At 42.3% G+C, this 23228-nt stretch overlaps 1 protein-coding gene across 2 annotated transcripts in view; it reads right to left on the bottom strand.

Moving 5' to 3' along the window:
• The window catches only part of hcn2 (hyperpolarization activated cyclic nucleotide-gated potassium channel 2), a 71312-nt gene that overhangs the window by 32973 nt on the left and 15111 nt on the right, over window positions 1-23228 (bottom strand). For both annotated transcript variants that reach the window (XM_021601253.3, NM_001124448.1), the window contains 1 exon segment: window positions 13756-13974. In XM_021601253.3, the coding sequence (XP_021456928.3) occupies window positions 13756-13974 (219 nt within the window).

Raw genomic sequence — 23228 nt, 5'->3', positions numbered from 1 at the left:
TTCTACAATGTAGAAAATAGTAAAAAAAAAATTTAAAAAACCCTTGAATGAGTAGGTGTGTCTAAACTTTTGACTGGTACTATATATAATGCCTATATAAAAGGAAGAGAAGTTTAGGCCTAACCCCAGAGATATAAAGATACAGTATGACGGTGGCATCCTACGACACCGTCATGTATTTCTTTATGTGAGATGGCTACTGCGTCTGCTATACAAATATAGAAGTACAGAAGGAGGGTAACTCGTACGTTTTTATCAAAATGTTTTTCTATAAAGATAAGCATTTTATTGTTGGATTATAGGAGTAACTCTGGTAGACCTGAAACAGACTTCCTCACCTCAAGTGTTGAGTCAGTGCGCCGGGGCACACCGCCTTCATATCATAGTCCTGCAGTAGCTACATTTTAATAATAACCACACCTTCACAAATGTTTCTAAACTGTCACGCCCTGGCCATAGAGAGGCTTTTATTCTCTATTTTGGTTAGGCCAGGGTGAGACTAGGGTGGGCATTCTATGTTCATTTTCTATGTTTTGGATTTCTTTGTTGTTTGGCCGGGTGTGGTTCTCAATCAGAGGCAGCTGTCTATCGTTGTCTCTGATTGAGAACCATACTTAGGTAGCGTTTTTCCCACTGGGTTGTTGTGGGAAGTTGCTTTCTGTTTTTGTGTCTGCACCAGACAGAACTGTTTCGGTCGTTCTCTTTGTTGTTTTGGTCATTCAGTGTTCAGTTAAATAAACAAGATGAACACGTACCACGCTGCTCCTTGGTCCTCACTTTCTAATGAATGCCGGTACATAAACTTTATTAGGGTAATATCAAAAGTCAAGACATTATTGATAGGAAAAATACAAGCAGAAGAGCGAATGTAAACCGGGGAAAAAACACACTACCTCTCCTGTGCCCAATAAAAAAAAAACACAACCCTTTCCAAAGCAGAAAAAAATAAGTTTGACAACCCTCCCCCCAGTACATTTCGATCTGTCACTTACAGAGAAGAGCGTACTGTCAGAAACAGAGTTGTGACCCTTTGGGCTGTAGTCCTTGTTGTGGGGTTATCTGGCATAACCCTTCTCACTTTTATATCATCTAATAAGAAAATAGATAAAATATGATATGGCTATGTATTTGACAACCTCTTCTTAACGAAGCTCCAAGAAAAGCTCAGTGTACATGCATTCACAGGTGTGTCAGAAACACTTTCAATCACACTTAGCATGAGACTACAAATGTCATTTCTCCCTCAACTGTATAATAATTAGACTTATTTTTACTTCTACAAAAACACCAGGGTAGGCTTTGATATATATACACATTATAGGACAGTATTAAGAGAGTGATTAGAAAAATAATAAGTCAACATAAATACAAAAAGATAAATCAGTATTTTATGAAACATTTATGAAATATGATATACAGTGGGGCAAAAAAGTATTTAGTCAGCCACCAATTGTGCAAGTTCTCCCACTTAAAAAGACGAGAGAGGCCTGTAATTTTCATCATAGGAATACTTCAACTATGACAGACAAAATGAGGAGAAAATCACATTGTAGGATTTTTAATGAATTTATTTGCAAATTATGGTGGAAAATAAGTATTTGGTCAATAACCAAAGTTTATCTCAATAATTTGTTATATACCCTTTGTTGGCAATGACAGAGGTCAAACGTTTTCTGTAAGTCTTCACAAGGTTTTCACACACTGTTGCTGGTATTTTGGCCCATTCCTCCATGCAGATCTCCTCTAGAGCAGTGATGTTTTGGGGCTGTTGCTGGGCAACACGGACTTTCAACTCCCTCCAAAGATTTCCTATGGGGTTGACATCTGGAGACTGGATAGGCCAATCTAGGACCTTGAAATGCTTCTTATGAAGCCACTCCTTCGTTGCCCGGGCGGTGTGTTTGGGATCATTGTCATGCTGAAAGACCCAGCCACGTTTCAACTTCAATGCCCTTGCTGATGGAAGGAGGTTTTCACTCAAAATCTCACGATACATGGCCCCATTCATTCTTTCCTTTACACGGATCAGTCGTCCTGGTCCCTTTGCAGAAAAACAGCCCCAAAGCATGATGTTTCCACCCTCATGCTTCACAGTAGGTATGGTGTTCTTTGGATGCAACTCAGCATTCTTTGTCCTCCAAACACGATGAGTTGAGTTTTTACCAAAAAGTTAGGTTTCATCTGACCATATGACATTCTCCCAATCTTCTTCTGGATCATCCAAATGCTCTCTAGCAAACTTCAGACGGGCCTGGACATGTACTGGCTTAAGCAGGGGGACACGTCTGGCACTGCAGGATTTGAGTCCCTGTCGGCGTAGTGTGTTACTGATGGTAGGCTTTGTTACTTTGGTCCCAGCTCTCTGCAGGTCATTCACTAGGTCCCCCCGTGTGGTTCTGGGATTTTTGCTCACCGTTCTTGTGATCATTTTGACCCCACGGGGTGAGATCTTGCGTGGAGCCCCAGATCGAGGGAGATGATCAGTGTTCTTGTATGTCTTCCAATTTTGTTTCTGGTGTCCTTTGACAGCTCTTTGGTCTTGGCCATAGTGGAGTTTGGAGTGTGACTGTTTGAGGTTGTGGACAGGTGTCTTTTATACTGATAATAAGTTCAAACAGGTGCCATTAATACAGGTAACGAGTGGAGGACAGAGGAGCCTCTTAAAGAATAAGTTACAGGTCTGTGAGAGCCAGAAATCTTGCTTGTTTGTAGGTGACTAAATACTTGTTTTCCACCATAATTTGCAAATAAATTCATTAAAAATCCTACAATGTGATTTTCTGGATTTTTTTTCTCATTTTGTCTGTCATAGTTGAAGTGTACCTATGATGAAAATTACAGGCCTCTCATCTTTTTAAGTGGGAGAACTTGCACAATTGGTGGCTGACTAAATACTTTTTTGCCCCACTGCATCTGCCAAACAAGAAATATTAAAAGGTTGGTAAAACAGAAAATTCTCATAGCCAAATAGAAAAACACCCCCACCCCCATGAGTACATGCACCCACAAGTACACACAGTCTTGTATGGCTAACCTTGTGGGGACACACAATTCAGTCCAATTCAAAATCCAAATTTTCCCTAACCCTAACTCTTACCCTAGCTCCAAAACCTAAACCTTGCTCCTAACCATAAACCTAGCTCCTAACCCTTAATGTAAATCTAACTCTAACCTTAACCCCATAGCAAAATGTCCCTAGTTGGTCAAATTTTTCTTTATTTACTATTCTTGTGGGGACCAACACGTCCACACACACACACGCCCACACATCCACAACCACACACAATCTGGATATGTGAATGTTGAAATCATTTATTAATCGTGTGGAAATCCCCCTCAAAAAATTCAGTCAAATCCTTTTGTTTTCCACGTAATCCGATTTTAATCATAATCTAATTAATTCAAAATGAATTACAATCGGTCTTGGCTTTTTTTGGCATAAACATCGATAGAAGCATGCAATTTTCACTCCCGATTCCTATCAAAACAATTGGCTAATAAATGCCTATTGATTATTTATTAATGCCTATGATTCTTGTAATTTATCGTGCTTGAATGTTTAAAATACTTAGACATTTTTATGATTGCTTATAGAAAGTCATTCTAAAGTGTTCACTGGAGAGAGCAGTAGCCAGTTTGCTATCATCTCCAAATCCCATACATGTATGTAGAGTGCCATCAGAATGTATTCACACCCCTTGCCACAAACCAATTGAAATGTTCAACATTTTGTTGTGTTACAGCCTGAATTGAAAATTAATTTAATTTAGATTTTGTGTCACTGGCCTACACACAGTACCCCATAATGTCAAAGTGGTATAATGTTTTTAGAAATGTTTACAAATTAAAAATGTAAAGCTAAATGCCTTCAGTCAATAAGCATTCAACCCCTTTGTTATGGCAAAAGGAGTTCAGAAGTAAAAGCTTGCTTAACTACTCACATAATAAATGGCATAAACTCACTCTGTGTGAAATAAAAGTGTTTAACATATATTTTTTAGGACTACCTCATCTCTGTACTGCACACATAATTGTAAGTTCCCTCAGTCGAGAACGGAATTTCAAACACAGATTCAACCAGGAAGACCCGGGAGGCTTTCCGACGCCTCGCAAAGAAGGGCACCTATTTGTAAATGGGTAAAAAAAAAGCAGAAGTAACATCCCTTTTTATCATGGGGAAGTTATTAATTACACTTTGGACGGTGTATTAATACACCTAGTCACTACAAAGATACAGGCGTCCTTCCTAACTACGTTGCCGGAGAGAAAGGAAACAGCTCAGGGATCAAGACAATGGTGATTTTAAAACAGTTACAGAGTTTAATGGCTGTGATATGAGAACTGAGGATGGATCAACAACATCGTAGTAACTCCACAATAATAACCTAAATGACAGAGTGAAAAGAAGAAAGCCTGTACAGAATAAAAAATATTCCAAAACATGCATCCTGTTAGCTCACAGTGGGAGAATTACCCAGGAGTCCCTCATTCCATCAACCTAGGGAGAAGCTGGTGAATTCCGTTAAAGTGATGGCTGTCTCTGGATCCACAAATACATATACACTCGCCTTACTATCGCTATTCCATGGCTTTGTAGGACATTGTATTTTATCAACTACCAGTTTTATGATGTTTTGAAAACTGGAAGTTGGAATAGAATAAAGAGTGGAGAAAATGAAGGTCAGTGGCATCACTTGAATCAAACAATTCACCCTAAAACATAAAATACCACAACCAACCCTGGTCTCAGAGCATTTCTTATTATTCTGTAAGTACAGTGCATTCAGAAAGTATTCAGACCCCTTCCCTTTTCCACATTTTGTTACATTTCCAGCCTTATTCCAAAATGGATTAAAACTTATTTTTTCCTCATCAATCTACACACAATAGCCCACATTGACAAAGTGAAAACAGGTTTTTAGAAATGTTTGCAAATGTATTATACATTTTTAAAAACCTAAATACCTTATTTACATAAGTATTCAGACCCTTTGCTATGAGACTCGAAATTGAGCTCAGGTGCATCCTGTTTCCATTGTTTATCCTTGAGATGTTTCTACAACTTGGAGTCCACCTGTGGTAAGTTCAATTGATTGGACATGATTTGGAAAGGCACACACCTGTCTATATAAGGTCCCACAGTTGACAGTGCATGTCAGAGCAAAAACCAAACCATGAGGTTGAAGGAATTGTCTGTAGAGCTCCAAGACAGGATTGTGTCGAGGCACAGATCTAGAGAAGGGTACAAAACCAAAGATTGGAACCACCAACTCTTCCTAGAGCTGGCCGCCCGGCCAAACTGAGCATATAGTAGGTATATGGATGGACTTAGTAAGGGCTTAGTACAATTATAATCTGATATTGCTCCGATTGACCGAGGAGTCATGTGACATGTTGGGGGGGTGTGGCCTTGGCCTATTTTGGACTTTGAAAGGGCCTGAGGCCAACTTTATCATATATGCTTATTCAAGTATGATGCTGGGGGTGCCTCATGGAGCCACGTTAGTAGATCAGATTTGGTCTCATCCGTAATTGATCTATGACATCCAATTTCGATATACAACCACAATTTCGCCCTTACAATCATTACTCTAAATCTCAAGTTGGATTGAAAAGGGTTTTGTGCCATTTCCAATCTATTGCCTAACAACCACGTATGGACTCCCCAGCCAATCTCAACACATTATGCTACATTTGTACAAAGCCCTTACCAAATCCATATCTGAGCCTATCCACACTACCCTAACCCCAATTGGATTGGGGTTAAGGTTAAGTTTAGGAGTTAGCTAAAAGGGTTAAGTTTAGGGTTAGGGGAAGGGTTAGCTAACATGCTATGTAGATGTAAAGTAGCTAAAAAGTAGTAAGTAGTTGAAAAGTTGCTAATTAACAAAAATGCTTGAGTTGTCCGTGATGTGATTTGAACTCGCAACCTTTGGGTTGCTAGATGTTTGCGTTAGAAACCTACCCATCCACCCTGACCAACTACCCTACTTTAATTTTTGCAACAGTCTCAATGTCAACAGTGAAGAGGCAACTCCGGGATGCTGGCCTTCTAGGCAGAGTTCCTCTGTCCAGTGTCTGTGTTATTTTGCCCATCTTAATCTTTTCTTTTTATTGGCCAGTCTGAGATATGGCTTTTTCTTTGCAACTCTGCCTAGAAGGCCAGCATCCCGGAGTCGCCTTTTCACTGTTGACATGCAGATTGGTGTTTTGCGGGTACTATTTACTGAAGCTGCCAGTTGAGGACTTGTTTCTCAACTAGTCTGTTTCTCAAACAAGTCACTAATGTACTTGTCCTCTTGCTCAGTTGTGCACTGAGGCCTCCCACTCCTCTTTCTATTCTGGTTAGAACCAGTTTGCGCTGTTCTGTGAAGGGAGTAGTACACAGCGTTGTGTACTGCTCCCTTCAGCAATTTCTTAGAACAAGAATAGACTGACGAGTTTCAGAAGAAAGTTATTGGTTTCTGGCCATTTGGAGCCTGTAATCGAACCCACAAATGCTGATGCTCCAGATACTCAACTAGTCTAAAGAAGGCCAGTTTTATTGCTTCTTTAATCAAGGCAACAGTTGTCAGCTGTGCTAACATAATTGCAAAAGGGTTTTCTAATGATCAATAAGCCTTGTAAAATGATAAACTTGGATTAGCTAACACAGCGTGTCATTGGAACACAGGAGTGATGGTTGCTGATAATGGGCCTCTGTACGCTTTTGTAGATATTCCATTAAAAAATTGCCATTTCTAGCTACAATAGTTATTTACAACATTAACAATGTCTACACTGCATTTCTGATCAATCTGATGTTATTTTAAATGGACAAAAAATTAGCTTTTCTTTCAAAAACAAGGACAGTTCTAAGTGACCCCAAACTTTTGAACAGTAGTGTACATTCCTACCAAAACCCCTGCCACTGTCACTTTAGGCACAGGGTGTTTGGTACAATGGTGAATTGTGAGATTTAGGGCAGACATACGCCACGGAAAAGTATATATTTTTTTACCACTAAGTTGCCAGACCGTCGGTGGCTGAATGTCAGTAGCTCTGATCTTCTCTACAGCTCTGACTCACTGTATCACTGCAGGCCAAAGGGCAGCTCTGACACCACATCACACTGAGCACACACACTCTGTCACAAAGCTCCGGGAGGAAGTACAGTATTTGACAAAGGGACCCCCATGGCAATCAAACACACACATAGAACATACAGTCAGTGCACTGTGTTTAAAGACAAAGACCCCCCCCCCATACAATACCTGTGTAAGACAGACACCTATGTGAGTCTGTGGAGAGTCAGTTATACAATAGTTACTGCATTGGATATTCCGCTTCACTAGAAGTCAGACAGAAAGTGTAGTTCTTTAAAGCTCCACTGACATGTGACCCTCCATGTCTGCTACAATACAGCTTGTCCTCCAAGGTCATATTTCTGTCCCACTGTCCATCTTATGAAATTAGGCTCAGAGCAGAGATACAGGCAGAGCCGGGGCTATATCTCTTCCTGCACTTATATAAAGATGCATTACATTTTCTGAAATCCAATCTGTTCCCGTCAGCCTGTAGACTTAGGGGAGGAAGAGTTCAGAGTTCCTTTATACATTTTATAGGACATAAAGCCACTGGTCTGTGGCGTACTGGCATGATGCATGGCTGTCATTAGGAGTGGGAGCTGCCACAGAACCAGAGGAGGAAATTAAATTGTCCCTTGAACTAACACAGGATGCCGTAGGCAGGTAGGACGAGGTGGGGCTCAATGACTTGTGTGTGGATGTGTGGAGAGGGGGTGTCAAAGGTGGATCACATCAGAACTGACGTAGCTTAACCTTTCTGGCGCAGGCGTTCCGCTAGCGACCCACCTCGACAACATCCGGTGAAATTGCAGAGCTCCAAATTCAAAATACAGAAAGTGTCATAATAAACATTCATAAAAAATACAAGTGTTATACATCGGTTTAAAGATGAACTTCTTTTATCCCAAAATCTCAGTTTTGTTGGCGCGTTTTGTTCAGTAATCGACTGGCTCAAAGGCGGTCAAAACATGCAGAGGAATACATCCTAATAGTACCGGTAAAGTTCGTTGAAACATGTCAAACGATGTTTATAATTAATATTCAGGTTGTCAATTGTCTAAATAATCAATAATATATTTAAACCGAACAATAGCGTATTCAAAAAGAAAGGAAAAGCAAAGAAGGGCTCGCACTCGGTCAAGCGTGCTAACCAGCGCTGCATGATTCTACAGTCCACTGACAGAAAGGTCTCATTCTTCTTCATTTTTCAGAAAACAAGCCTGAAACAATGTCTAAAGACTGTTAACATCTAGTGGAAGCCATAGGAACTGCAATCTGGGTCCTAACCCATTAGATACTCTATAGGATTTCAATTAAAAATACCCACATCAACAAACAAAAAACACTACTTGGATGGATTGTCCTCAGGTTTTCGCCTGCCATATCAGTTCTGTTATACTCACCGACATTTTTTAACAGTTTTGGAAACTTTAGAGTGTTTTCTATCCAAATCTACCAATTATATGTATATCCTAGCTTATGGGCCTGAGTAACAGGCAGTTTACTTTGGGCACGCTTCTCATCCAGACACCGAAATTCTGCCCCCAAGCCATAAGAAGTTTTAAGCAGGATAAAACTCAACGAGCCGGGAATGTAAGAGTCCTGGACTCGTGCTACACCCCCAATGAAGCATGCTGCTCAAAAGGAAGGACAAGGGGGACCTGAACAGGGACAAAGTCATATACATGAGCTAACACAGTGAACTAACACTTTAAAAGTTGCAGTGTACTGTGGCACAGCTTGCATGTTGCGGCAGAATTCTATGGCACGTTATTTAAGTGTAAACCACTGGTACCATTAATGTTAGTTAGTGCTAGTTTGACCAGCAGAGGGCATCTTTGAGAAGCATTTGATAGCCTTCAATAATGGCTGAACTAGAGAACGTGGGCACGCGGGAAACTGGGGTTCAATTCCCCGACGAGGAGGAAGGAGTAGGCTGTCCTTGTAAATAAGAATTTGTTCTTAACTGATTCCATATGTCTTATTTCATAGTTGTGATGTCTCCACTATTATTCTACAATGTAGAAAATAGTAACAATAAAGAACCCTGGAATGAGTAGGTGTGTCCAAACTTTTGACTGTTACTTGCTTAATTTAATTAATTTGATGAATATTATGTTTCTATTCCAAGAAAAATTAAAAACCCTCAGGGTTTCCGTTAGGATGGAACGGAAAATCTGGCGCTGTACAATATGACGGTCGGGAGTACAGTACTGGGCTACTTAGCTAAATCCCTGTGTCGTGTGGGCAGGGCACAAGGGAGACCGGGGTTCAATTCCCCAATGGGGAAGAAGGAGTAGGCTGTCCCTGTTCTTAACTAAGAGCATAACATCTGCACCCTAATTTTCTAATTCTAGTCTAACCAAAAACCCAAATGGAGATTCAGTGAAAATAAAAATCTCATTGATTTATCCCGACCAGTCCCCATGCTTATCTCAGAGCAGCACGAAACGGTGCTAAAATAGTTGTAGGCTTTTGCTTCAAACTTCAATATGCTCTTTAAATAAATAAGACCTACACCACTTTTAACAGCACGTTACTCAACACTAGTGAGATTCATGTCGCCTACGGTGGGGTGAGACATTGTTACTAATTTATAAATAAATCCAGTTTGTTATTTAGAATGATTTATTTCTGTTTTTAGAGGGAGAAAAAACAAAAACCTACAGTCATCTCATGGGTCTCCCAGTTGAGGCTGGCAGGGGTATTGAACCAGCATCTATAGCAACACAGCTTCTTAGACCGTTGCACCACTCAGGCGTTGTGCTAGAGTAAGAGCAAAATAATCCTAACAAAATAAAATAATAAAAACCTTAGTGTAACAACAGTTTTAGTAAGTAATACTGAAGTCGTGCACAATTATCAGTTTCTATTTAGGTTTATGTTGCCGATTCATAGTCCGTTAGAGACTCAGTAGAACCCAAAATCATAATCAGTGCTTTAACTCCCCCCCTGCGCTGGTCTGGAGCAATGAAGTGGTGATGCAGGGTAACGTACTAAACCACAAATGACCTCTAAGTCCCATGGTGTAAGCTCGCAACTATTAAAGGAGGAACCACTGTACAAGTGTTTCTACACCATCATTTCCCATTACACATTCCATAGGATTTTCTTTTGATTTGTCTTATTCCAATGAGCTTTCACAAGAAGCAAATAAATACCAATCACACTATGGAAATATTGACTCATGTACCAGAGAGACCACAGGGGTTGTGCTGAGTCAACGAAGACAGTAGGTTGACTGGACCCCAGTGGAGAACTGTTCTGCCCTAGAGGCCCCTTGGGTCACATCTTTCTTCAGAGCCTATTCAGCAGCGTTGCTGCATCCCTCTGGAGGAGGAGAAGGACAGTAGTAACAGTTACATAAAGCCTAAAGATCTGGGCGGCGGGGCCACTTGCACGCTGTGTCCTCTGGCAGATGATGTTTCACCCAGTTAGATGTCAAAGACGGAGGGAGGTGAGAGAGGGATGGGGGGGGGGGGGGGGGGGGGTTGTGTCACCTCAGAGGAAGAGAGGACACAGGGACATGCTGCTGCTGCTTCATCTGTTGCCACACTGTCCTCAATACGAGAGACAGACACGATACGACAGTGTATCTGTGTCCTCTACTCAACACCATCAGACGATTAGGACACAGGTTGATGGTATTCCTTGTCTCCTATGTGAGAAAACCCAGCAGACATGTGTGTGCGTGCGTGCGTGCGTGCGTGCGTGTGGAATCCTTTCCCCAGAGGGTTCTCCTATGGGAACAGCTGAAGAACTCTTTTGGAACTTTTTTTTCTAAGAGTGTACATGGAATGTGTGACCGGGTGAGATACATGGAGAGGGACAATGTGTACCTTTAGAGAGCCATTGAGAATGAGCTGCTGAATGTCTAATGAGAAACAGAAACTCTGACCGCCTAAGGCCCAGACGCCACACTCTGATAAATCAGTAGCCTACGCATTGTCTAACAGTGTGGACATTGCAAACAATGACAATACCTTCTCTCAACGTAAAAGTGGATTTTCTCGGTGTCAGAAGTACACTACATCACCAAGAGTATGTGGACACCTGCTCGTCCAAAATCATAGGCATTAATAAGGAGTTGGGCCCCCCTTTGCTGCTATAACAGCCTCCACTCTTCTGGGAAGGCTTTCCACTAGATGTTGGAACATTGCTGCAGGGACTTGCTTCCATTCATCCACAAGAGCATTAGTGAGGTCGGGCACTGATGTTGGGCGATGAGGCCTGGCTCGCAGTCGGCGTTCCAATTCATCCCAAAGGTGATTCATCCACACCGATTTCGACAAACCATTTCTGTGCGGACATCGCTTTGTGCATGGGGACATTGTCATGCTGAAACAGGAAAGGTCCTTCCCCAAACTGTTGCCACAAAGTTGGAAGCACAGAATCATCTAGAATGTCATTGTATGCTATAGCGTTAACATTTCCCTTCACTGGAACCAAGAGGCCTAGCCCGAACCATGAAAAAACAGCCCCAGACCATTATTCCTCCTCCACCAAACATTCCAATTGGCACTATGCATTCGGACAGGTAGCATTTTCCTGGCATCCGCCAAACCCAGATTCGTCCGTCGGAAAGCCAGATGGTGAAGCGTGTTTCATCACTCCAGAGAACGCATTTCCACTGCTCCAGAGTCCAGAGAGCTTTACCCCACTCCAGCTGATGCTTCACATTGCGCATGGTGATCTTAGGCTTGTGTGCAGCTACTCAACCATGGAAACCCATTTCATGAAGCTCCCGGCGAACAATTATTGGGCTGGCGTTGCTTCCAGAGGCAGTTTGGAACTCGGTAGTGAGTGTTGCAACCGAGGACAGACGATTTTTACGCGCTTCAACACTTGGTGGGCCCGTTCTGTGAGCTTATATGGCCTACCACCTTGCTGCTTAGCCGTTGTTGCTCCTAGACTTTTCCTCTTCACAATAACAGCACTTACAGTTGACCGGGGCAACTCTAGCAGGGCAGAAATTTGACGAACTGACTTTTTGGAAAGGTTGCATCCTATGACGGTGCCACGGTGAAAGTCACTGAGCTCATCAGTAAGGCCATTCTACATCCAATGTTGTCTATGGGGATTGCATGGCCATGTGCTAGATTTTATACACAACGGGTGAGGCTGAAATAGCCGAATCCACTAATTTGAACGGGTGTCCATATACTTTTGTATATATAGTGTATCATGACTAATCTGTTTCAACACAGAAACCACGGCTAACTTTTTACACTGCGCTGTCAATACGACCACGCACTGACGCCTGTGTTTACACTACCCTGTACAAAGAAACACTTTTGTGGGGATCGGAGGCGAGGGTTCAGACTCATTGTGCCATTATCACTGTGTAATCGGATGCCTGCCTCAGTGTGTATCGCAGTATACTGTATCTCAAGTAGCTGATGATGAATAAAACACCCTCATGAGTGATGGCCTGAGGAAGATCTAGATGTGATGAGCTGTCTTCGCTGGATCACGGTAGTCACATCGTTAGTTCTGACATTAGGGAAGAAGGGGAGCATGAGAGAGAGAGCAGTTCCAGGAATAACGGGGCCTTCCTGGCTTTACGTGCTCTTCCTGTGATAGGAGGCGTGTGCATCTCTTCAGCTAGAGATCTCTCTCTCTCTCCATCTCGGTCACCGAGTAGGGAGTAGTAGGGATTGATGTGCTGTGTCAGGAGCATACTTGTTGTAACCGGTCCGAACAGTCCTGAGATAATGTAATGGGCATATATTTAGCTAGGGAACAGAGAGTGTGGTTTCACTCTACATTAAGTGGCCTAAATGTATGTTTTTGAGAAGTTACATAAAGAGGTAGTGTAGTTACAGAGTAGGTACAAATTGCTACATAGCACTAACTGTTGCATCTCCATCACTAGGGAGTAAGGAATAGGGAGAAGCACATCTCTATTGAACGTTTGTATTCATTATCCCATGCAGGGGAAATTACTTACAGCGGGTGCACTTGTGTATGAATGATAGTATGCAGTGGATACAGATCATGTCAAATTGGTTCAGGGAAACCCTTTCCTGTGAATTTAGTCTAACTTTTATCTTACTGTACTAGCCGACTTAATGTTATCTGATCGGAGACTTGGTTTATATAATCCCTCATTCAAATGCAAATTCATTCTGTTTCAAGCACACAATTTCCCCTCGTCGCTCCCTAGTATTGTGAACCAGAAAACAGGATGATTATCTCTCCAAGATAATAACAAAAAGGTATTGGAGACTGAGACAGAGGGCAGAAACTAGAGACAGGATGGAATCCTGTCTCAGGTCTTGAAGAGAAGCCAAACAGTAGATGACAGAAGCGGAGTCGGAGGCACTGTTCTCCTCTGTTCTCAACATTAGCCAGATGCTGCAATTAGACAACAAAGCCTGGCAAATGATTGCAGGCCAGGGGGACATGCTGCTGACAGACTGAATAATACTCCACCAGATCACCCAGTATCTAAGAACTCTATGGAGACTCAGCTGCAATGTCCTTATAGAGCAGTGTTCTCCTTCTTAAGAGACTTGACCACATGCTTTGATCTGACGACACAGACTGGTGGATGCCGGTAGGGACAGGGATTTTCCTGACTATGTGACTTGACCAGGGAAAACTCTAGGCCGTACTAATAACCTGTGTCTACGGCTCTGAGTTTCTCCTGGTCACATGGCTTGGTCCTCATCGACGGCGGTCTTACCTTCTCCTGGTACTGGCGCCGGGATGAGTCCAGGGACTGGATGAGGGCGGTGGCATGGCCAATGAACATGGCATAGCAGGTGGCGCCCACGATCATACTGAGCATGGTCAGCCAGATATCAGACATGCTCTCTGGGGCTTGGCGCCCGTAACCGATACACAGCATGTGACTCATGGCCTTGAACAGGGCAAAGGAGTACAGCTCGCTCCACGAGTCGTTCTGTTGGGAGAGAGAAAAAAAACAGGGTTTTTGTTACAAAAAAGGATATTATATAGAAAGAATAACATTGCATTAAAACCACATTTTCAATCTCACTGTACAAAAAAACATGACTATGATACCAACCTAAAAGTCTAAAATAGAAAGCCTTTAAAAAGAGAGAGAAAGAGAGAGCGAGAGAAAGAGAGAGGGGGGGGGATATGAGAAAGTTCCTGGAAGAAAGCTGAGATCTCTCCTCTGGAGTAGGTAAGGAGTTTGGCTCCATTGTACTAGCTTGCTGTTTGTTGAAGACCTAATCACTCCACCATAGTGTTGTTGACTCAGGTATAGAAGGCCTCTTCAGACTGGGCTCTAATGAGGAGCCATTACGTCTGCCTCCTCCACTCTGCCTTTGATTTGTGTATACAGTGAGACTAGTCATGTTAGAATCATTATAAACACTGTCTACTCAGCCGTAAACAGCAACACTGACTGAGAAACGCTGCCTGGCTACAGGTTTGCTCATCCAGGGAAATGTCACTGTTAATCTTCTCCTCTGCCATCTACAGTGCTTTTGGTTCAGAGTTAGACTGGCCTGGCGGTATTAGTTATTCTGTTTATTTGGCAGGTACAATGTACAACAAAACATACGTCTCAGAGTAAGAGAAGTGATCCGTTGCACCAGCTTTAGCAGACATTTACACCTGCAGTCCCCTGGCAGGTGAACATATAAACATGAAAACATTAAGTACAGACATTTAAAAAAAAACATGCTTTACAGAGCTATCTGCATGCCATAGAGAGCCGAGCCGAACAGAGCAGTCTCCACTATCAACGGTTGACTCCTTCTGGATCGGCTATCTGCATGCCATAGAGAGCCGAGCCGAACAGAGCAGTCTCCACTATCAACGGTTGACTCCTTCTGGATCGGCTATCTGCATGCCGTAGAGAGCCGAGCCGAACAGAGCAGTCTCCACTATCAACGGTTGACTCCTTCTGGATCGGCTATCTGCATGCCGTAGAGAGCCGAGCCGAACAGAGCAGTCTCCACTATCAACGGTTGACTCCTTCTGGATCGGCTATCTGCATGCCGTAGAGAGCCGAGCCGAACAGAGCAGTCTCCACTATCAACGGTTGACTCCTTCTGGATCGGCTATCTGCATGCCGTAGAGAGCCGAGCCGAACAGAGCAGTCTCCACTATCAACGGTTGACTCCTTCTGGATCGGCTATCTGCATGCCGTAGAGAGCCGAGCCGAACAGAGCAGTCTCCACTATCAACGGTTGACTCCTTCTGGATCGGCTATCTGCATGCCGTAGAGAGCCGAGCCGAACAGAGCAGTCTCCACTATCAACGGTTGACTCCTTCTGGATCGGCTATCTGCATGCCGTAGAGAGCCGAGCCGAACAGAGCAGTCTCCACTATCAATGGTTGACTCCTTCTGGATCGGATTGTATCTGTTTTGAATTTCTTTGAACTCCATTTGCATTCAATTCAAAATGCTTTAGTTGGGAGAGGAGTTGGGGTGGAAATCAGGAGAAATGAGTGCGAGGCACCATTAGATTGTTTTGAAATGTGACAGAGCGAATTGGATGGAAAGGAATAATGGAAGAGGACAGATAGGTACTGTGTGGAATTGCATGGGGATGAGATGAGATGAGATCTTGGGAGCACTCAGCAGTCAGCACTGAGGAGGGACTGCCAGTAAAGAGCCAAAGCAGAGATGGAGATGTATTTGTGTGTCCTCATATGGAACCTCCCTCCCCCTCTCTCTCTTTGCTAGGGGCAGCTTTAGCCTCAGACCTGGTCCCAATACCTTGGGTGTGCAATAGAGGCAGAGCTGCATCTCTTTCCTTCTCTCTCTCTCTCTTTCTCTCTCTGTCCCCCTGGTCTATCAGCATGCTGCCTACAGAGCATGCCCGCCAGGCAAACAGCAGCAGCAACCCGTCACCCTGAGCTCCAAACTCTGAGCCGGAAATAGCACACACACACGCACCCATCCAATGCCAGATCAGGACAGAATTAGCAGCAAATGTTCTCTATTGTGGACTGTGGTCTCAAGACTGAGCTGAAATATATATATATATATATATATATATATATAAACCTTTATTTAACTTGGCAAGTCAGTTAAGAAAAAATTCTCATTTGCAATGACGGCCTACCCCGGACGACGCTGAGCCATTTGTGTGCCGCCCTATGGGACTCACGGCCGGATGTGATACAGCCTGGATATGTGTACTCCCTACCACCAGGCCTGTTTGACTGACATGTGCAGGTAGCTACAATAACTCTGTCAGAGCCAGAGAAACTGTCCAACATGGATGAAAAAAGAATACATTCAGATAAAGTCATGCCTTTAAGAAATGTGACAGGGAGATGTAGCTAGCTGCTCTGGCTCGGCCTGCTTGCAGTAGCTTATCTGAATTTACAATGTTCACCCAGGCTTTTATACTAACGTCTCTATGCTGCCTCACTGCACCCCGAGTTTGAGGAACTGAGCACAGCACACACACACACACACACACACACACACACACACACATCGCCTGTGATCTAAAGACCCAATCCCCAGTGCAGATGACTGAACATCCTCCACAGTACTGACACATCCATTTTCTCTGTCTCGGTAGGACAATACCATATTTTACCCACTGCACTGTGTGTGTATGTGTGCCTGTGTGTGTCGCACCGCGCCATTACTGCTTCCATAGCGACAGGGAGTTGACAGAAATGCTAATCTATTAGAACATGCATCCATCCTACAGGTACGGGAGCTCAGATTTGTGATCAAATGATGAAACATAGTCCCCAATCCCCACAGCAATAACGTCAACAGACAGCCTGGTGTTTAGACAGGAGCAGGTGAATCATCTCTGTTCTGTACTCTGATTCTCACACCGATATGATATAGGCATACACTTTCCACTAAAAATAACCCATTACAATGACAATGGGTGACATGTGGACCCAGCTCATAAGGTATTGGCTCTGAGGGATAGTGTGGAATACACACCACAGCTCCATTGAAGCAGGCTACAACCCAACATTCTCTGCCAAGGAGAAGGTGCAAATGCTAGAGAAAATCAAATCCCCCAGTCTAGTGTGCAACCGTCACTTAGGATCAAACTCTACACCTTTCACTACATGATGCACGCCACTGAGCTCTGTTTTGTTATTCACAATTCAGCAGCAATACAGAGGATAATCTCCCCCATCCATTGCATTAGTCATTCCCCAGCTAAAGGAACAGGGGCAAAGCCTAATTGTACATAATCCATTTACAGAAAGGAGCACTCATGCAGTATGGGTTGTGCATGATCTATGATGGCATAATCAGAGATAAACGCAGATTTGTTCCAAGATCCTGGAGGGAGGTAAGATGTGGAAGGAGAAGGGAGGAGGGGTTGTGGTGTGTGTGTACGTGTGTGCATGTGTGTGTGTGTGTGTGCAGGCGTGTGTGTGTGTGTGTGTCTGTGGACTTTTTGTCACTATTGCTCCCTCACTTCTGAACTGTGCCTCGGAGCTTACGTTTAACCTCTGAGTGGCCTGCCTTCATAGATGGATAACAGTGAGAGCTGAGTAAAAGGCTCTTTCTTCAGCTACATTCACCATGTCAGATGCCTAAACTGGTACAGCCATCTTTACCATCCCTAAGGGCCATGGGTAGGCATGATATGAGGGTTGAGATGCTGAGCCACTCTAATGGATTCAGTCATTTAATAAAGGGAGGATATCCTTATTAGCCATTGAAACAAGGGTATTTCCTGTGGCTCTGTGGGTGGGGGTGTGAGTGTGTGTGTGCGCGCGCACATACAGTGCCTTCAGAAAGTATTCACACCACTTGACTTTTTCCACATTTTGTTGTCTTACAAAGGGGGATTATGATGGATTTCATTGTCATTTTTGGCCAACGATCTACACAACATACTATGGTCATGTCAAAGTGGAAGAAAAATCCTAACATTTTTTTATTTTGTCAAATAAAACACTAATATATCTTGATTCGATAAGTACTCAATCCCCTGAGACAATATATGTTAGAATTACATTTGACAGTGATTATAGATGTGAGTCTTCTGGGTAAGTTTCTAAGAAATTTGCACCCCTGGATTGTACAATATTTGCCCTTTTTTTTATTCCTTAAACTCTGTCAAGTTGGTTGTTGATCATTGCTAAACAGCCATTTTTAAGTCTTGCCATCGATTTTCACGCCAATTTAAGACAAAAATGTAAGTAACTAGGTCTCGTCTTGGTAAGCAACTCCAATTTAGATTTGGCCTTGAGTTTTAGGTTTAACTCTTCTTAGCTCCATTCCGTTTCATTTTATCCTAAAAAATATCCCTATTCCTTGCCGATGAGAAGCATATCCATAACATGATGCAAGCCACCACCATGCTTGAAAATATGAAGAGTGGTACTCAGTGATGTGTTGTGTTGGTTTGGCCCAAACGTAACGCTTTGCATTCAGGACAAAAAGTTAACTTCTTTGCCACACAACAGGATACATGTTTTGGAATATTTGTATTCTGTAACAGGCTTCCTTCTTTTCACTCTGTCATTTAGGTTCGTATTTTGGGGTAACTACAATGTTGTTGATCCATCCTCAGTTTTCTCATATCACAACCATTAAACTCTTAACTGTTTTAAAATCCCCATTGTCTTGATTGTAAAATCCCTGAGTGGTTTCCTTTCTCTCTGGCAACGTAGTTAGGAAGGATGCCTGTATCTTTAGAGACTGGGTGTATGGATACACCATTCAAAGCCTAACAAATAACTTCACCATGCGTAAAGGGATATTCCATGTGTAACTCTGTGTTGTTGTTTGCGTCGCACTGCTTTCCTTTATCTTGGCCAGGTCGCAGTTGTAAATTAGAACTTATTCTCAACTGGCTTACCTGGTTAAATAAATGTGAAATATATATAAATATATTTTTTTAACTAAATTGCTTTGGATAAAAGTTTAATATATTACATTATTACTTTAACCACAATTATTGAACACAGAATGAGTCCATGCAACTTTTGTGATATGTTAAGTACATTTTAACTCCTGAATTTATTTAGGCTTGCCATAACAAAGGGGTTGAATACTTATCAGCTCAAGACATTTCAGCTTTTCATTTTTTATTAATTTCGAAAATGTTCTACAAACAAAATTCCACTTTGATATTATAGGGTATTGTGTGTAGATCGGTGACACAAAATCTAAATTTAATCCATTTTAAATTCAGGTTGTAACACAACAAAATGTGGAAAAAGTAAAGGGATGTGAACACCGTCTGAAGGCTCTGTATGTGTGTGTATGTATAGGTGTTTTTTTAATAAATAAATTACATATATATATATTGCACCCTTATTTAACCAGGTAGACTAGTTGAGAACAAGTTCTTATTTACAACTGCAACCTGGCCAAGATAAAGGAAAGCAGTGCGACAAAAACAACAACACAGAGTTACACATGGGATAAACAAACGTACAGTCAATAACGCAATAGAAAAGGTCTATGTACAATGTGTGCAAATGTATTAAGATTAGGGAGGTAAGTCAATCAATAGGCCATAGAGGCAAAATCATTACAATTTAGCATTAACACTGGAGGGATAGATGTGCAGATGATGATGTGCAAGTAGAGATACTGGGGTGCAAAAGAGCAACAACAACAAAAAATACAAATATGGGGATGAGGTTGTTGGGTGTGCTATTTACAGATGGGCTGTGTACAGGTACAGTGATCGGTAAGCTGCTCTGACTGCTGATGCTTAAAGTTAGAGAGGGAGATATATACGTCTCGTCTTAGTAACTGTATTTTCCCTGGCTGCCCTGCATCTTCTAGCCAGATGAACCCTGGCATGAGAGCCGGATTACTCTACCTCAGGTCTAAGATCATAAAGGACAGATGGATAGTGAGATGATCCAGGGCTTTATTATAATTCTATTGATCTAAGAGCCATACAGGATAAGGTATATGAGATGAAAGCACCTGGCCCTGACTTGGGCTTCATAACAGAGGGGACATTTTTATTTAATTTGATCAGGTGCTATAAACTTAAATCCTGGCTTATAGCAGAACAGTCTGTATCTAATAACAATGAGGTGGGTGCTTATATTTGTCCTATTTCAGACATGTACCAAGTGTGTGTCATACTCATGTGTGAATTGGAAATCCCAACTCCCCGAGACACCCAATGGCAACCCTGGAGCAATTAGGGTTAATTGCCTTGCTCGACCTAGTTGGCTCGGGGATTCAAACTAGCAACCGTTCGGTTACTGGCCCAACACTCTAACCGCTAGGCTACCTGTCGCCCCGTATCAGTGGTCAGATCAGGGAGGGTCAGGTATTATAACATGTTGACTTGCTGACTTGCTGCACCCTCGACAACTACTGTGATTATTATTAATTGACCATGCTGGTAATTTATGAACATTTGAACATCTTGGCCATGTTCTGTTATAATCTCCACCCGGCACAGCCAGAAGACGACTGGCCAACCCTCATAGCCTGGTTCCTCTCTAGGTTTCTTCCTAGGTTTTGGCCTTTCTAGGGAGTTTTTCCTAGCCACCGTGCTTCTACACCTGCATTGCTTGCTGTTTGGGTTTTTAGGCTGGGTTTCTGTATAGCACTTTGAGATATCAGCTGATGTAAGAAGGGCTATATAAATAAATGTGATTTGACTGGCTGTTTGATGAAGGGACCTCCTGGTAATTCTCTCCCTCGGGGCCTTAAGATAGTTGGAGGAAAGCCTCTCCCACACCTGATGCTCTGGCTCAGTGAATTAGCCCAGTAGGGACCTGGAGAAGTGGCTTCCTGTGTGTTTGTGTGTGTGTTACAGCTGGGCGGAATACCATATTTTACTATACTGAAGACTTGTATTGATGCAAGGACCGGCTTGTGTTTTTACTTCTATAACGGTATTTCACTGTTTGGTTTGTTAAATGTGATACGCCACTCTGCCGCGTGTAAAGACCGTTTGTATAGGTTACTTCGCTATACTTAATTTGTCTCTCTCGCTCTCTCATACAACAAGCCCCACCCTGCCACGTGACTCGAGGAGCGCAGTTGTCGTTTCTCGACCATTTGCTGTTCACTCTTCAGTCTGCATGTTCAAGACTGACAACATTGCTCCATTCCACTTTGCTTCCTAATATAAATCCACAAGCATTCTATAATTACACTTAGTTTGTGTATCTTACTGTCTGCAAACAGCTAGTTTGTCTTTTCTTAGCAAGTTGTGGCTACAATAAATCATGTTTGCTCCAATTGCTTTTCGCTAGTTAGCTGGCTAGCTGGTTGTTTGTGCATTAGTATCTTCTAAATCAGAGAGAAATAGGCAAAGCATGAATATGTTAGCTGTATTCCATTTAATGAAGACAAAGATTAAAGGGTCTCCTTGGAAACACTGACCAACATTTTGGTTCCTACCCTGTCACAATAATGCCACCCTGGCTTTTTCATTCGCTGTCAAACGAATGTCAAACTACACTGTATTCAGTGCCTATTGTTATATTCTAACTATAGAATTATAATAATCATTGTATTCCCCCTTTTCCAACAGTTTACCCAAGTGTTTTGATCTAAATTGCAAGTCAAATCGCAATTTCAATAGTTCAGACTCTATGTTTTGCACATATTGTGCAGACCAACATGGCAGTGTGGAAATAATCTCAAATGAGTGCAGGGAATGCAGAAATTTATGAAAATGCTTAGGGGGGGTTGAAATTAAATTGAACAGTATAAAACAATCAGAAAGGAGACAGAGCCATTGAAATCACTTAGAATGTACAGTTGAAGTCGGAAGTTTACATACACTTAGGTTGGAGTCATTAAAACTTTTTTCAACCACTTCACAAATTTCTTGTTAACAAACTATAGTTTTGGCAAGTTGGTTAGGACACCTACTTTGTTTACATACACTAAGTTGACTGTGCTTTTAAACAGCTTGGAAAATTTCAGAAATGATGTCATGGCTTTAGAAGCTTCTGATAGGCTAATTGACATAATTTGAGTCAATTGGAGGTGTACCTGTGGATGTATTTCAAGGCCTACCTTCAAACTCAGTGCCTCTGATTTTCCCATGATGTCAAGCTAAAGAAATCAGCCAAGACCTCAGAAAAATAATTGTAGACCGCCACAAGTCTGGTTCATCCTTGGGAGCAATTTCCAAACGCCTGAAGGTACCACGTTCATCTGTACAAACAATAGTACGCAAGTATTAACACGATGGGACCATGCAGCTGCCATACCGCTCAGGAAGGAGACTTGTTTTGTCTCCTAGAAATGAACGTACTTTGGTGCAAAAAGTGCAAATCAATCCCAGAACAGCAAAGGACCTTGTGAAGATGCTGGAGGAAACAGGTACAAAAGTATCTATATCCACAGTAAAACAAGTCCTATATCGACACAACCTGAAAGGCCTCTCAGCAAGGAAGAAGCCACTGCTCCAAACCCGCCATAAAAAAAGCCAGACTATGGTTTGCAACATGGGGACAAAGATCATACTTTTGAGGAATGTCCTCTGGTCTGATGAAACAAAAATAGAACCGTTTGGTCATAATGACCATCCTTATGTTTGGAGGAAAAAGTGGGAGGCTTGCAAGCCGAAGAACACCATCCCAACTGTGAAGCACAGGGGTGGCAGCATCATGTTGTGGGGGTGCTTTGCTGCAGGAGGGACTGGTGCACTTCACAATATAGATCATGAGGAAAGAAAATTGTATGGATATATTGAAGTAACATCTCAAGACATCAGTTAAAGATTGGTCGCAAATGGGTCTTCCAAATGGGTCTTCCAAATGGACAATGACCCCAAGCATACTTCCAAAGTTGTGGCAAAATGGCTTAAGAACAACAAAGTCAAGGTATTGGAGTGGCCATCACAAAGCCCTGACCTCAATCCTATAGAACATTTGTGGGCAGAACTGAAAAAACATGTGCGAGCAAGGAGGCCTACAAACCTGACTCAGTTACACCATCTCTGTCAGGAATGGGCCAAAATTCACCCAAATTATTGTGGGAAGCTTGTGGAAGGCTAACTGAAACGTTTGACCCAAGTTAAACAATTTAAAGGCAATGCTACCAAATACTAATTGAGTGTATGTAAACTTCTGACCCACTGGGAATGTGATGAAAGAAATAAAAGCTTAAATAAATCACTCTACTATTATTCTGACATTTCACTTTCTTTAAATAAAGTGATGATCCTAACTGACCTATGACAGGGAATTTTTACTAGGATTAAATGTCAGGAAATGTGAAAAACTGAGTTTAAATGTCTT

Source organism: Oncorhynchus mykiss, chromosome 5, assembly GCF_057628025.1.
Source record: "Oncorhynchus mykiss isolate SJ-2025 chromosome 5, ASM5762802v1, whole genome shotgun sequence".
In the NCBI taxonomy this organism is placed as follows: Eukaryota; Metazoa; Chordata; class Actinopteri; order Salmoniformes; family Salmonidae; genus Oncorhynchus; species Oncorhynchus mykiss.
This window is presented reverse-complemented; position numbering and strand designations above follow the sequence as displayed.